Here is a 14,016-nt window from a genome sequence, read left to right on the forward strand (position 1 = left end):
AAAATGTATCTAGTCAACAACATCAAAGGAATGGGAGAGATCAAAAAGGATTAAAATACGGAAGTCCCCACTGGCAGACAGTAGATGTTTATTAGTGGATTTTGGGAGAAAGGCAGAGCTGTGGAGTAGAGTAAGACCAAACTGAATTCTGTAGAAATGTTAGTTTGGTTTATTAAAAGCACCGTGAAATTAAGCTGTTTCTAAAACAATGGCTAGAAATGATCATAAAAATGTAATGCAAAACTTTATTCTCTAAATGTGACCAGACCACAGCAGGACACAATTCACAACAGGCAAGTGTTTGGACACACTCAAATATGACTTGTAGGAACTTTAGGTTTTTCATTCATTAATTACTTACTAAATTGAGTCATACTTAGACAATCTGCATATAATCACTAATCACTAACTATTTTGTCTCAAAGAAGTGGAAGGGATAAATGTAAGATGTTGTATTTTTATTTTGCTGATTCACTGTTTATCATGTCTTCTCAGTTTATTTCATAATTTTTCACATATATTATTGGGAATTTATTTTAATGCACTTTGTTAGCTGAAGCTTAGTGTTTAGTTTTAGGTCAAATTTGAATTACTTACATTTAATTTTGACATTGTAGGAGGTTATTTGTATATTTCTGTAGTTTGTGCTTCAACCAGTGGATGGCAGAAACAGCTCTGTTGTGAAGCTAATCTACAGCAATTACACCAAAGAAGAAGTATACTGTAGAAATCCAACTAGCCATACACACGGCTGCAACAGCTAGGCAGCAATATGCCTGCTGCTGTGATTATGGAGGAGAATTTTGATAAGTTATTAGAGCAGTGTGAAGCTCAGGAGCTGGAGGTAACCACTGAATGACAGAATGTTTACTTTGTGTAACGGTAATGTTGTGTAGACTTTCTGTTTGAAAGCTCTGTAGCCGTGTTTCTGGCAGCCACTTAGCGACGCTGAACTCTTTAGGCTAACGTTTGGCTAGGAAGCTAGCCTGTTTGAGTGTGATTGTGCTCTCAGACACTGTTAAATGAAACGACGCTGCGGGTTAGCGCGTAAGTGAGTTTAGGGTATGTTTCTCAATGCCTACAAACGTTTGCAGTTTTGGCGCTGCTATGATCCATTAGCAGAGCTGAAAGCTGGCTAGAGATTCTTGGTTGTGTCGGTAAACAAAACGTTGCCTACAGTTAGCCTAACACTGCTGTCATGATTTGGGCTATTTAGGATTTTATAGTTTTAAAATCTGTTGCCTCATTCACTGTACGGTGTCTGGAAACTGAAGAACTGACAGAAAGGTATTAACAGTATAAGGTTAGGGACCAGTCCTGTAACGTTAGCAGAAGCTAATGAATATGAGGCTATAGTGAAGTTACCTGATAGCTAGTGCTAACTGTTAGCTGGTACTCCGCAGCAAACATTACTAGTTAGTGGGCTATATTTACAATGCATAATGTATTTTGTTTAATGGGCACTTTTTTGTGCTTTTTGTACCTTGAACATTGACATCGTCGTGCACGTTTTAAATCACTTTGATTCGCTGTGTTTTGATGACCAGTGGGTTTATGGGTGTTGTTGTATTGTCTTTTCTGCAACTTACAATGCTGCTGTGTTTGGGAGGTCATCATTGTAAAAGAGGTTCTTAACTTCAACTGATGTTGGCAGCTTAAGTCAAGATATGTTATTGTTGTCATTATTATTATTCAACCTTTAATGTTTTGCCTGCATTTGTCCTTACAGGCTCCAGGAGGCATTGCAACACCTCAAGTTTATGCTCAGTTGTTGGTGCTCTATTTACTTCATAACGACATGTAAGTCAATTGTGTGTCTGTCTTCCATAGCAGCAGATGTTTCCAGTTTTTCCACACAAGGTTATTTGATTAGACTGTTGGGGTATGGTCTTTGAGATTTTTTTTTTAGAGTAAAGGTTTGGATGGGCTTCTTTGTTTCTGCTCGAAAATGTTTCAGGCACAGTGGCAAGAGGATAATTGGTTTTGAGCACACACAATTTTTGGTTATTTTCTTCTGCAATACAAGTCTTTGGGATGATCATTTCCATACAGGGATAGTATTAATAAGACACAAATAACTGTCACTGCTACGAATGACTTTACAATCAATCATCTTAAGAAAAATACGTTTAAAAAAATGTAAATGAAGTCCACATAATGCAGTATGTCAAATAATAAAACTATAATAAATGCTCAAGTTGGTGCAAAGAGCCACTGCAGCCACTGCAGCCACTGCAGCCACTGCAGCCACTGCAGCCACTGCAGCCACTGCAGCCTGAGCAGCCTGAGCAGCCTCGCATCGGCTGCAACAGCACTATGCAACTTTAGTGTTCGGATAGGATCACTCAGCTCAGCCCATCTGTTGCCAACGCAACGAGTGCGGCCTGCTTTACAGTATATGTCACATTTTACTCATAGCCTGGGTGGAGTTAGCCAACAGCTAACTTCAAGACAAAACGATCTAACACAGAATTCTCAAAACCAATGTCATGGCAGAGCCAGTGGAGAAACCAGAGGGTTTTGTCGGAGGAAGAAAAGAAAGCGTGATCGGACATGAGCCCGAACACGAATCAGTATTAGATGGGCTTACACTCTGGATTCACCGGTACCGTCAGCGTAGTCAACAAATTCATGTGTTTTTTAGGCTGCCCACGGGGAAGCTTATACAGCATCAGTGTTTACGGCACTGGTAACAGACAATTGCGCTTCTCAACCAGATGGGGGAAACTGAGCAAAAGTTATGTAGTGTTGCTTTAAAACAAACTGCTTATTTTCTCATCCTGAGTACAGTGTGCATGCCTGGTTTTCTTCTTCTTAGGTGGTGCTGTGCTCAAATTAGCGTAATGGCAGCCAAGTAACATTTGACCTCCACAAAAAACAGCGCAAATTAATAAGTCACTATTGTTACCATAGTAATCATTGTGGCTTTGTTGTCTTTGATTATGTTCTTAATATTCCTAAATTTTCTATGTCGATATTTACTCCTTAACACAAGATATTAAGGTAAATAACTGACCAGTCAGGGGCCCCTTTTAATCCATATCGCCTCATTCCACCGCTACATGGGGATGATTGACAGGTTTGATTGACAGGTTACTTTACACATACACATCAGATTGTGGTTGGAGCTTTTGCGGCTCTCTCTAGGGGATGTGTACGTTTAACAAGCTTGCTGCTGATTGGTTCAGTGGTTGCCATGGGAACGTTCTCTAGACACTGCCTTATTGTCCAAATTGTGGTACTTCTGTCTCCACAAAAGCAACATGGTGACGTCCATAATGGCTGAAAATGGTGACTGAATTGGCTTCATTCTCACGGTGCCTAACGCTATGGGGGATGTTACACTGTATAGGTCCATCCCCTATACACCACCAGTGATGACAACACAGTCACTGTGGTGATAAACACTAGCCTGGCCAGCCATACCCACAACGTTCTTAGTGAAAGGAATATAAAATAAGAAAAGAGATAGTCTGGCTGGCCAAGCTAGACACGTTGTAACATTCAAGTAATATATTGAAAGTGGATACAAGAGACAAATACAGTGACATTGGTTTCATAAGAAAATATTAAATATCACAAACCTATGCAAACTTATGCAGATCCCACAGCCTCCTTAGAAATAATACATTACTTTTTGGAGAAAAAGTTATAACTTTAGTGACTGCAATCAGCGGGAGTAATATTTTGTTTAATGAATGTGTGTTTAGGCAACTACAATACATAGCTAACATCTTTTCAATTTTATCACCCCAAACCTGTCTTCTACTACTGCCCTCATCTGCAACTTCATTGTGTGTGTTAGTTATCATGTTGATGTTGGTTCAACAGGAATAATGCAAGGTATCTATGGAAGAGGATTCCCCAATCAATGAAGTCGGTAAGCATGTAAGGATGTACTGCTGAAACCCTGTTCTGTTTTAATACTTTAAGTTGTCCTTTTTTGCCCTGCTTATTTTACTTTAATGTTATATGGAAGTTTCCCTGTCCACCAATTTCTAGGTTAATTTTGCCTCAGTAGCCTTCAATATGATGTTTTAAATGGCATTTTAGAATGAGCACGTAGAACATTTAACCACCCATTGTTTGGGTGTGACTTACAATAGTGTGAAAACCATTGCCCTTTTTGAAGTGCTTTCCACTTGTTGCATTCAGGCAAACCCTGAAATTCCAGCTATTTGGACTGTTGGTCAGCGCATTTGGCAGCGAGACTTTCCAGGAATCTACACAGCCATTGCAGCTTACCAGTGGACAGACACCATTCTTCCGGTCATGGAGGCTCTCCGGGGTAACAGCAAAAATCTTGTCTGACTTTTCAGCTCTTCCATCACTTTTACATGTCACAAAGCATTTCAGATTATAACACAAACAATTCTAAGCTGTTACACATTTAGCTCTAGAGCATTTACCTGTGTGGACATCAAAATAAATAAAATATTAATATTTCCTCTGCCTTATTTAGAATTACAGTCAGCAGGGGGCACCAGTTGAACACAGTTCTTTATAGGATACAACCAATTTGAAACATGGGAAAATACCAAAACAGTCAATTTGTTTGTCAGTTTGTAAAATTACAAGACGTTTTACTGTCCAGCAGACATACCAGTATCATAGTACAGCTGGCTACAGCACAGTAGTCTGAAGGAGATACCAGCTCACATGGTCATATACATACCCTGATGCTTTCTCATAATATAACTGCATGTATCAATGTATTTGTGTCTTACTGTATTTTACCCAACATGTTCCTATAGTTAAAGAATCATATTGAGTAATAACACTGTGAAATTATAACCCACATCATCACATGTGTTGGCGCATTTGTACCATGTGATGGTAACCTTGTGCAAGAGTTTAAGAATAGCTTTTCCCTCATGTTTACGGTACTTCATGTTGATCTACTATGGATGCTGACGTACAATGTATTCTAAGACGCTTGGGCAACTATGGCTAATAGCTGCTTAATAGATATGTGGGATTAAAGAGCATTTTTAATCTAAATTTACATAATTTGCTTTTTTTTAAAAATTAACACAGCTTTAAATAATGCGGCAAATAAATTATTTAAAGTCCTCATTAGCAGTAAGAACAATGGCAGATTTCGTGCTTGAGTGCCATGCCTTGACATTACCAGGTTTTTACTGTATATACACTTTCAACTAAAGACAATCACCAGTTGTGCAAAAGTCACATTTTGCAGTCTACACAAAAAAAAAAAATCAGTGTATTTATAAATGGCTGGAAGGTCCCAACAGTTTACTACTAACATATAAATAATAGATGCAAGTAAAGCTTTCTATTTGAAAAGCATTTACAAGCAAATTATCAGTATTATTTTTATTTATCAAAGAAAGACTTACACTTTTCTAATTAGTGTTTTATTAAAGATCTAATTAATCATCAAAATCATATTTTTTCTGTTTAGTAATACCATTGGTCCACTAGCTTCAAATATTATCGAGATTCTCTGGAAGTATTTGTATTTGACATGGTTACTGTGCAGTAAATGAAACAAGTTACATAAATATCAACAAATAACATATCTAAACAGACAAAATTGTCACAGGCATTAGCTTGTTTACCAATTAGACTGAGCTCTGTTTCACAGTTACATGGACCTTGTTTTTCTCAGTTTGGTCCACCATTTCTGTCAATGTTAGAGGGGACACAGTGCCCACTGGGACATGTGACACATGCTGCACTGGGTAGGAGGGGACCATTTCTGTGAAAAGATCCCAGGCCAACAAGCAGGCAGGAATCTGTGCTCCTGTTGGCTGAAAGGATCGGGTGTCACCAGCTGCGAGGGGCTGGTATAAAGGACAAGGCTGTTAGCTCTCATCCAGAAGAGATATCGGCATTTCACAAGTAAGAGCACACACTTGAAGAGGTGTTCTCAGAGACTGTCCATTTGCTGACTTTTTGAAACCAGCAAAGGGAGTTAAGCTTTTAGTTTTATCTTTTTGGAATTAGGAAGCTTACGAAACTAGGTACATACGACTTTTTCACAATGGACGTCCAAAGGACAGGATCTGTGGTTCGACCCCCTAGCCCTATGGACAGCCTTGAAAAGCAGCTGAGCTGCCCCATCTGCCTGGACATGTTCACTAAACCTGTGGTCATCCTACCCTGCCAGCACAACTTATGTCGTAGTTGTGCCAGTGATCTGTATGACTCCCGCAACCCATACCGCTTTTCTGGTGGTGTCTTTCGTTGTCCTACGTGCCGATTTGAGGTTGTGCTTGACCGCCATGGTGTACATGGGCTCCAGCGCAACCTGTTGGTGGAAAATATCATTGATATTTATAAACAGCAGCAGGAAGGCAGTGGCAGTAAAGAAACCACCCTCAAGCCTAAAGAATCCCAAGAACCAAAGTGCCAGGAGCATGAGGATGAGAAAATCAACATCTATTGCGTGACCTGTCAAGTACCCACCTGCTCCATGTGCAAAGTGTTTGGTCAGCATAAGGACTGTGAGGTGGCACCTTTAGCAAGTGTTTACCAGACTCAGAAAGGTGAACTGAGTAATGCTATTGATACCCTGGTGGCCAGCAATGGGCGCCTACAGGCCCTCCTCAACCAGATGGAAGATGCCTGTCGTGTTGTGCAGGAGAATGCTCAGCGTGCTAAACAGGGGTTAGCTGAACGCTTTGACCTATTATATGCTGTCCTTGAAGAGCGCAAAACTATCCTACTGGAGCAGATTGGTAAAGAGCAAGATGAAAAGGTGGCAGCTCTGCGGGCACTGGCTCAACGTTACGGTGAACGATTGCAGGCTAGTTCAGAGCTCACAGATACGGCTGTGAGAGCTTTGGAACAGAGTGGTGCTGCTGAGTTTCTGGTAGCTTCCAAGGGCCTTATCACACAGACCAAAGATGCAGCTAAATACTCACTGGGGGAAGAGAGGCCAGAGCCAGGCTTTGAGAAGATGGACCATTTCACTTTGTCAACTGAGCATGTTGAAGCAGTCCTAACAAAAATGGACTTTGGAATGTGTGGTGATGATGATGAATTTGAAGATGCAGAGGAGGAGGAATAGTGTTCGTTGACTTGTAGAAAATATTGTAATAAGTGCTTTTGAAAGTTTTTTTTTTTTTTTTTTTTTGTTCATGACAGGGATGTTGAATGAAATATAAGGTTACAGATGTGGGCTAAAATGGTTTGCCCTTCAGTGCAATATTTAATTTCAATGTCATACTCGTACTTTTTCTTAACTTCTTTTTATACTTTTGTACTTTTAAACCAGTTTAAGGGAAAAATAGGTCTAGATAAGTCTTGATACAGAATATCCTAATATTGAGTACACATCATTTTCCTTATATGTAGCTTATGGAAATAAGCACTTTGTCTAAGTTTGTGTTGAATAGGTGATCAGTTGATCTACCAGTAATCACTAAGTCTGTCTTTTATGGATTGTACAATAAAGCTGCATGACGTTAAGCATCTGTTTTCATTATTGCAAAGTCTAAACTAAAATGTGTTTAGGGTGCCAACGAGGAAACATATGAAGAAAGATGATTATTTTAGTCATATGGTGCTTCTGTCCAAATGTTTCTCAGCCCTTACATATGCTGCAAGACACTGCATTTAAAAATAAAAGCCCTTGCTATGTCCTATGTGCTTTGCCTTTGCTGGTGAAAAGTGGTGGCTATTTTTAAGAGGTGAGAGAGTGACAAGTGATAGCGGCCCTGGAATAGACTGTCAGAGAAAGACAGGCCAGGTCCTGTTTCTCTTCCATAAAACTCCCGTCCTCCCACCCTTGCTCAGCAGCTCCAGCCCAACTCTTAAGTGACAAAATGGGGTACTAAAGAAAGGCTGGTCCAGTTGCCACACAAGTCATCTCCTAATGGTCAAGAGGCCATGGTAAAAATACAGGTCTGCCTGGGGGCTGGGTTACAACACTACAGAACACTACAACCACAGCTTTGATTTAAACCATAGCAGAATAAAACTTAAAATGCAACTCATACATAAATACTGCCCTAACATAGTTTTCTAATTTGATGTTTTCAGCATTGCACAGTTCTAGATGAGTACAATAACTGAGAGAACAGGAAGCCTCTTGGGCAGCAGAATGAGAGAATGCTCTTGACAAATCTCTTCTTTCACAGCTGTCTTTTCTCATCCCACTTGTTACTGCTACAAGCTGCTGCAGTAGACTGAGCGCAGACTGTTGGTACACATAAACTGTTGCTAGGCTATAAAACATGAAAGGCCACAACCCTGAGGCATTTGCATCACACTGTTGGGATGATCATTCTATGCTCTTGTGAGGCTCAATACTCTTGCCGTGATCTCCATGAACTCCAGCTCCATGTCAAGCTAGGTAAATTGGACAGTTGGCCTCTTGGTAAACACTTCAGGGCTTCGAAGCATAATGCTAAACTTAAACATGCTTCATATAACTAGATTTATTATTTGTAATTATTGAAAATTTTAATTTTATATTTATTTTATCTCATGAGTTACAATCAAATCAACATGCTCAGATGCAACAAGGAATTAAAAGCAGTCAATTGAGAGATTTTGTTTAAATGAACATTGTTAAATTATTGAACAAAGACCAATGTGTGCTGGTATGGTGTGAGAAAGCAACTTCATGAACACATGCAATTACCATAGCCAAACCTTGCATTGGAAAATTTGAAAAAAACAAAACATGAAATTCAAATGTTCTACACTAGCCTCAAGCATTTATTGACATTTTACCAAAACATACTAACCTGTGAGCCAGGGACTTCAAAAACCTGACACTCTTTTTAATTGCAGTTCAGAACCTGTAGCTGTTGCTGATTTGTTTACAAGAATCATAACATGTAACATTGTTAAGATGACACAACATGCTGTTCCTGTGTACTTTCAAAGTGAACTGCTATTACCCATGATCTGTATGCCATGTGTGTAGAAATAGAACTAAAGCAGAATTTAACATGTGCTTATTTGATATTAATGTATTTTCATAGAAAGCACACGGCAAAGGGCGTACAGCCTTGTAGCCCAGGCCTACACTTCCATCACAGCAGAGGATTTTGCTGCCTTTGTGGGTTATTCTGTGGAGGAAGCAGTGAAGGGTAAGGTTGACTTCATGCAGCCTTCTTACAGGAATTTTTTTTTTATTTTTTTATTACCATCATCAAGAATTAAAAAGGCTATAGTGTAACAGTAGCACAACAGGGGTGTAACACATTTGCATTACGTAGCCATTTCTACATTTGCTGATGAGGGTGTTTTCCTTTCCCACTTCTTTCTTTCTCCAAAGGTGTGGTGAGCCAAGGCTGGCAGGCAGACCCCACTACCAGGATGGTGATGCCCAAAAAGCCAGGTAGGTGGCAGTATTGCTCTTTTAAATTATATACATGATCGGCTCACTGTTAAGTTGCTCTTCATGTAACCAAGTTTTGTTAGACACACACACAAAAATGTTGAAAGCAGGGATTCCATCTTGTAAGAGAAATCTCTTGATTTATGCTAACAGAGGGGGAGGTTGTGGCCCATCCCCATCACTGTAATCATCGGGCCATACTGCTGAAGCATCTGCTGTGCACATGTCCAGCCCCAAAATACTAATCTACTTGCCATTAATCCCCATGTCTGTACTTTTTCTCCCTCACTAGTGCCATTGGAACTTAATAGCACTTGTGGATTTCTGTTGTAAAGTGGAGCTCACACAGGAAACATCCCGGTTGGCATCAGTCTAATGTGCTGGAATGATTTCCAGGCTGCATGCCTCATAGACGCATGGGCAGAGTCTGTTGGTAGTGTAGTTATACAGGTGGGGGAAGCAGTGAGCTCATGCAGATGTGAGCAGCAGTGTTAACTTGAAACCTGGGCCCTGCTAAGTGTTTCTGTGGATGAACAGATGGGCTGTAGAGTTAAAACTGTGAAGATGTAAGAAGATCGATAGCGTTTGGCACAATGAGAAATCCCCCTCAGACTCAGCTTCTCCTCCTCCATGTCTCTCTTCTCTCCTTTCTCTCAACAGATCCTCCCCCTGTCTCATTGGTTCCAAATGAGCAGCAGTTGGCCAGACTGACTGACTACGTGGCTTTTCTCGAGAACTGATAAGCCACCACAACTACAACCGCCTCCTTTTTCCACTGTTTGGTACAGAGGGCAAATTCAAGTTTGGACAGACTCCATTCTTTGTGCTCTCAAGTCCTGTTCCCCGATAAAGACACACCAAAAAACACACTTATCATATTGCATGAATGCTGAAAACCGTTCTCTAAAATTGCCTTTGTTCATTTACCAATACAGCTTCCCCTGTTAATTCATATCTTGAAGCCTGACTATTTTTTAGGCTACAGTGCTTGTTTATATTTTTGTGCTCTTTGCAATCCACCTGATGTGTAAATTTGGGTCTGAGTACAAAGTGGGTATTACAGGAAATCCAGATCACTGCTGCATTTGTTTCCATTGCTAACAACAAACCATTCCCACGCAAATCAGATACACAAACCATTATGCACAGTATGCCCTTTGTGTTTTAGTACTGAAAGATTGCCTTGAAAATATCTTTAGGTAAGAGAAGTTTCTGCATGTATGCATCACTGTGGAGTTCAGTCCTCATATTTTGAAGTTTATGTTTTGACTGGTGAATAAATATTCTGCTGTTTCTCATTTAGTTAGATTTTATTTCTCTTGGTCATGAGTTATTTCACTGTGGTGCTGGGATAAATCATGGATGTTAAATATTGAGAACTGTCTGACTTGAAAGCAAGCTTTGTTTTTTCTGTATCTTGGCAGTAACATATTATATACATGGTGAAGAAGATAATGAGTGAGGAACTATCCTGTTTTACGGCAGGGTCACTGCCATGTTAGATGACACTAGGTTACCTAGGTGTCTGAAGGTTTAAAATTTCTATTTGGCAGCAAAAGTAAAATGTTTATTACTTTGTTCTAACTCGGTATTTAGTGCAGCAGATTCACTAAATAGTTCCAACCATTTATGGTCTTATATTTGTATAGTGCTTTTCCTACACTGAAAGGTACTGATAGCACGTTTGTCCATTCACCCAATCACTGACACACTCATACACCAGTAAAACAGCCACCAGGGAACTTAAGAGTTCAATGTCTTGTTTCAGGACACTTCAACCTGTGCGCCAGCAAAGCCAAGGATCGAACCACCAATTCTCTGATTTATTATTAAAATTACAATTAAGATGAAAAGTCGGAAGTTAGCACATAACAGATGCTGACTGTTCTGAATGTGAACATTGGAGTAGTTGGTCCTTAAAACTTACTTAGAAAGTGTGTGGTTAGCTGACTTAGCTTCACGCTTACTAGGTAATGAGCTAACTTTATTATATTAATGTAAGTGGAGATAAAATAGCATACATATGCTTCTATATTAACAAATGAAAGTTCTATTTCCTCCTTCCTGACCGCCAGAGGGCGGTGCTGCAAACACTGAATGTTCCCTTCGCGCATGCGCAGTTGGAGTAATTATATCAACAAAGTCAAGTGTGACCCCAGATGACCCCCAGAGGTGATATCATCCGAGGCCCTTTTCCTCTTTTCTTCTCGCACACGGTTCGCATGGTGGGCCAATTGCTTAGGAAGCGACACACTCCTTACCATTTGCTGGGAACTCCGTGACCCCATTGGTCGGAGAAGCGGGATTCCGCCCTCCAGGGGCTGAGACTGTGGATTCGGGGATTTCACGCTGTAACATTACCCAGGAGGTAATAATTGTGTGCTTTTTCGCTGTGGGTGTACCGCAGCAGAAAAAGTTGTTTTCTGTTTGGAGTGCTCAAACAACAGCTCCAGGACCAGGGACACCTGGTCCTGTATATCGCTGATGTGCAGTTACTGGTCCCACCAACCTGCAGTGTCTATTTGTTGTTTATTGTTGCTGTTCTTTTCTCTCTGCTCTATCCACTCACCCCAACCGGTCGAGGCAGATGGCCGCCCAAACTGAGCCCGGTTCTGCTGGAGGTTTTTTCTTCCGTTAAAGGGAGTTTTTCCTCTCCACTGTCGCCAAGTGCTTGCTCATAAGGGAATTGTTGGGTTTTTAGTTTTAGTTTTTGTAAAGTGCCTTGAGATGATTTGTATTGTGATTTGGCGCTATACAAATAAAATTGAATTGAATTGAATTGAACTTCTGTTTTCTCCGAGTTTAAAAGTAAAAAGTTACTGGTCATCCAGGCCTTTATGTCAGTTAGACAGGCTTGAAGTCTGGTTAACTGGTTTGTGTTAACAGGTTTAATAGATAGATATAACTGAGTGTCATCTGCATAGCAGTGGTAATTAATAGAGTGCTTCCTAATGACATATCCTAAAGGAAGCATGTACAGGGTGAACAGAATCGGTCCTAGCACGGAGTCTTGTGGAAATCCATAACTAACTTTTGTTCGTGTGAAAGGTTCATCATGGACATGAACAAACTGGAATCTGTCCGATAAATAGGATTGGAACCACTTTAACGCTGTTCCTCTGATACCAATCACATGCTCCAGTCTCTGTAATAAGATGTTGTGGTCAGTGGTGTCGAATGCAGCACTAAGGTCTAGGAGGACAAGTATTGAAACAAGTCCATTATCTGAGGCTATGAGAAGATCATTGGTAAATTTCAACAGTGCTGTTTCTGTACTATGATGTGCTCTAAATCCTGATTGAAAATCTTCAAATAGTTCATTCCTGTGTAAGTGGTCTGATAGCTGCTTAGCAACAGCTTTTTCTAGGATTTTAGAAATAAATGGCAGGTTGGATATTGGTCTATAATTAGCCAAGACTCCTGGATCAAGACTAGGCTTTTTGAGTAAAGGTTTGATTACTGCAGTCTTAAAGGCCTGTGGTACGTAGCCTGATACTAGAGATAAATTTACCAAGTCCAATAAAGATGAGTTCATTAATGGCAGGGTGCCTTTAAGCAGTCTAGTCGGGATGGGGTCTAAGAGACACATTGATGATTTCGATGAAGCAACTACTGATGTAAATTCAGAGAGATCTATGGGAGCGAAGCAGTCTAAACATAACTGAGGTCCTACAGATGATTCAAGAGCTACTGTAGTAGAAGATTCATTTATTGCAGGTATAGGAAGCATCTGCTGAATTTTATTTCTAATAGTTGTGATTTTATTTGTAAAGAAACTCATAAATTTATCACTGCTGAGAGCTAAGGGAACACTGGGCTCAACAGAGCTGTGACTTTTTGTCAGCCTGGCTACAGTGCTGAAAAGAAACCTGGGATTGTTCTTATTTTCCTCTATTAGTGATGAATAGTATGCAGTTCTGGCTTTACGGAGAGCTTTTTTATATGTTAGTAGACTGTTTTTCCAGGCTAGAAAAATTTCCTCTAAGTTTGTGGAACGCCACTTCCTTTCCAGCCTTCGTGATGCCTGCTTTAAGGTACGAATATGTAAATTATACCATGGGGCTAGTCTTCTCTGATTCACTAACTTCCTTTTCAGAGGGGCTACAGAATCAAGCATTTCACGCAGTGAGGTTACAGCGCTGTCAACAACATGATCAATTTGGTAGGGAGTGGGATTGAAGCAGCTGCCCTCCACTATGTTTATACTTGGCATAGATGTAAATAAAGATGGAATCATTTTCTTAAATTTATTAACAGCGTTGTCGGATAAACATCTGTTGTAGTGGAATTTTCTTCCAAACGCTGCATGATCCATCATTTTAAATTCAAAAGTTATTAAAGAATGGTCTGACAAAACAGGATTTGGGGGAAAAACTATTAGATGTTCAATTTCGATGCCATAGGTCAGAATTTGATGCATTGTTTGTTTGCTGCGGTCAAGACGTAGTTGTTTTTCGTTAGTAGTGATTTGAGTACTTGTGACGGTAGCGTTCCCGCTCCCCTCTCCCACTTGTGTTTGCTGCATGGTTTGATTGCTGCGGTCAGGCCACCATAGGGTCGTCATAGGGTCGTTTCCGGTTATCAATACCATAAGCATTTACTGGTGACGGTAGCGTTTGCGCTTCCTGCCCCCCCCCCCTTAGGGCACTGGATCAGGAGCTATATGCCCTCCTCGCCAAGGGTGCGATCGAGGCAGT

General features: G+C 40.3%; 2 protein-coding genes across 2 annotated transcripts; both read left to right on the forward strand.

The window, feature by feature from the left end:
* The first annotated feature begins 715 nt into the window (after positions 1-715).
* Positions 716-10,621, forward strand: cops8 (COP9 signalosome subunit 8). The gene is made up of 7 exons (XM_026295728.1): positions 716-844; positions 1,730-1,800; positions 3,832-3,880; positions 4,156-4,288; positions 8,961-9,068; positions 9,257-9,319; positions 9,980-10,621. The coding sequence occupies exons 1-7, from the start codon at positions 773-775 to the stop codon at positions 10,057-10,059; spliced, it is 576 nt and encodes a 191-aa protein (XP_026151513.1). The 5' UTR covers positions 716-772; the 3' UTR covers positions 10,060-10,621.
* Positions 5,024-7,437, forward strand: trim63b (tripartite motif containing 63b). The gene has a single exon (XM_033325806.1). It carries the CDS (start codon positions 6,008-6,010, stop codon positions 7,034-7,036), a length of 1,029 nt encoding a protein of 342 aa, XP_033181697.1. The 5' UTR covers positions 5,024-6,007; the 3' UTR covers positions 7,037-7,437.
* Positions 10,622-14,016: the final 3,395 nt, after the last annotated feature.

The sequence above is a fragment of the Mastacembelus armatus genome, chromosome 21, assembly GCF_900324485.2.
Source record: "Mastacembelus armatus chromosome 21, fMasArm1.2, whole genome shotgun sequence".
In the NCBI taxonomy this organism is placed as follows: Eukaryota; Metazoa; Chordata; class Actinopteri; order Synbranchiformes; family Mastacembelidae; genus Mastacembelus; species Mastacembelus armatus.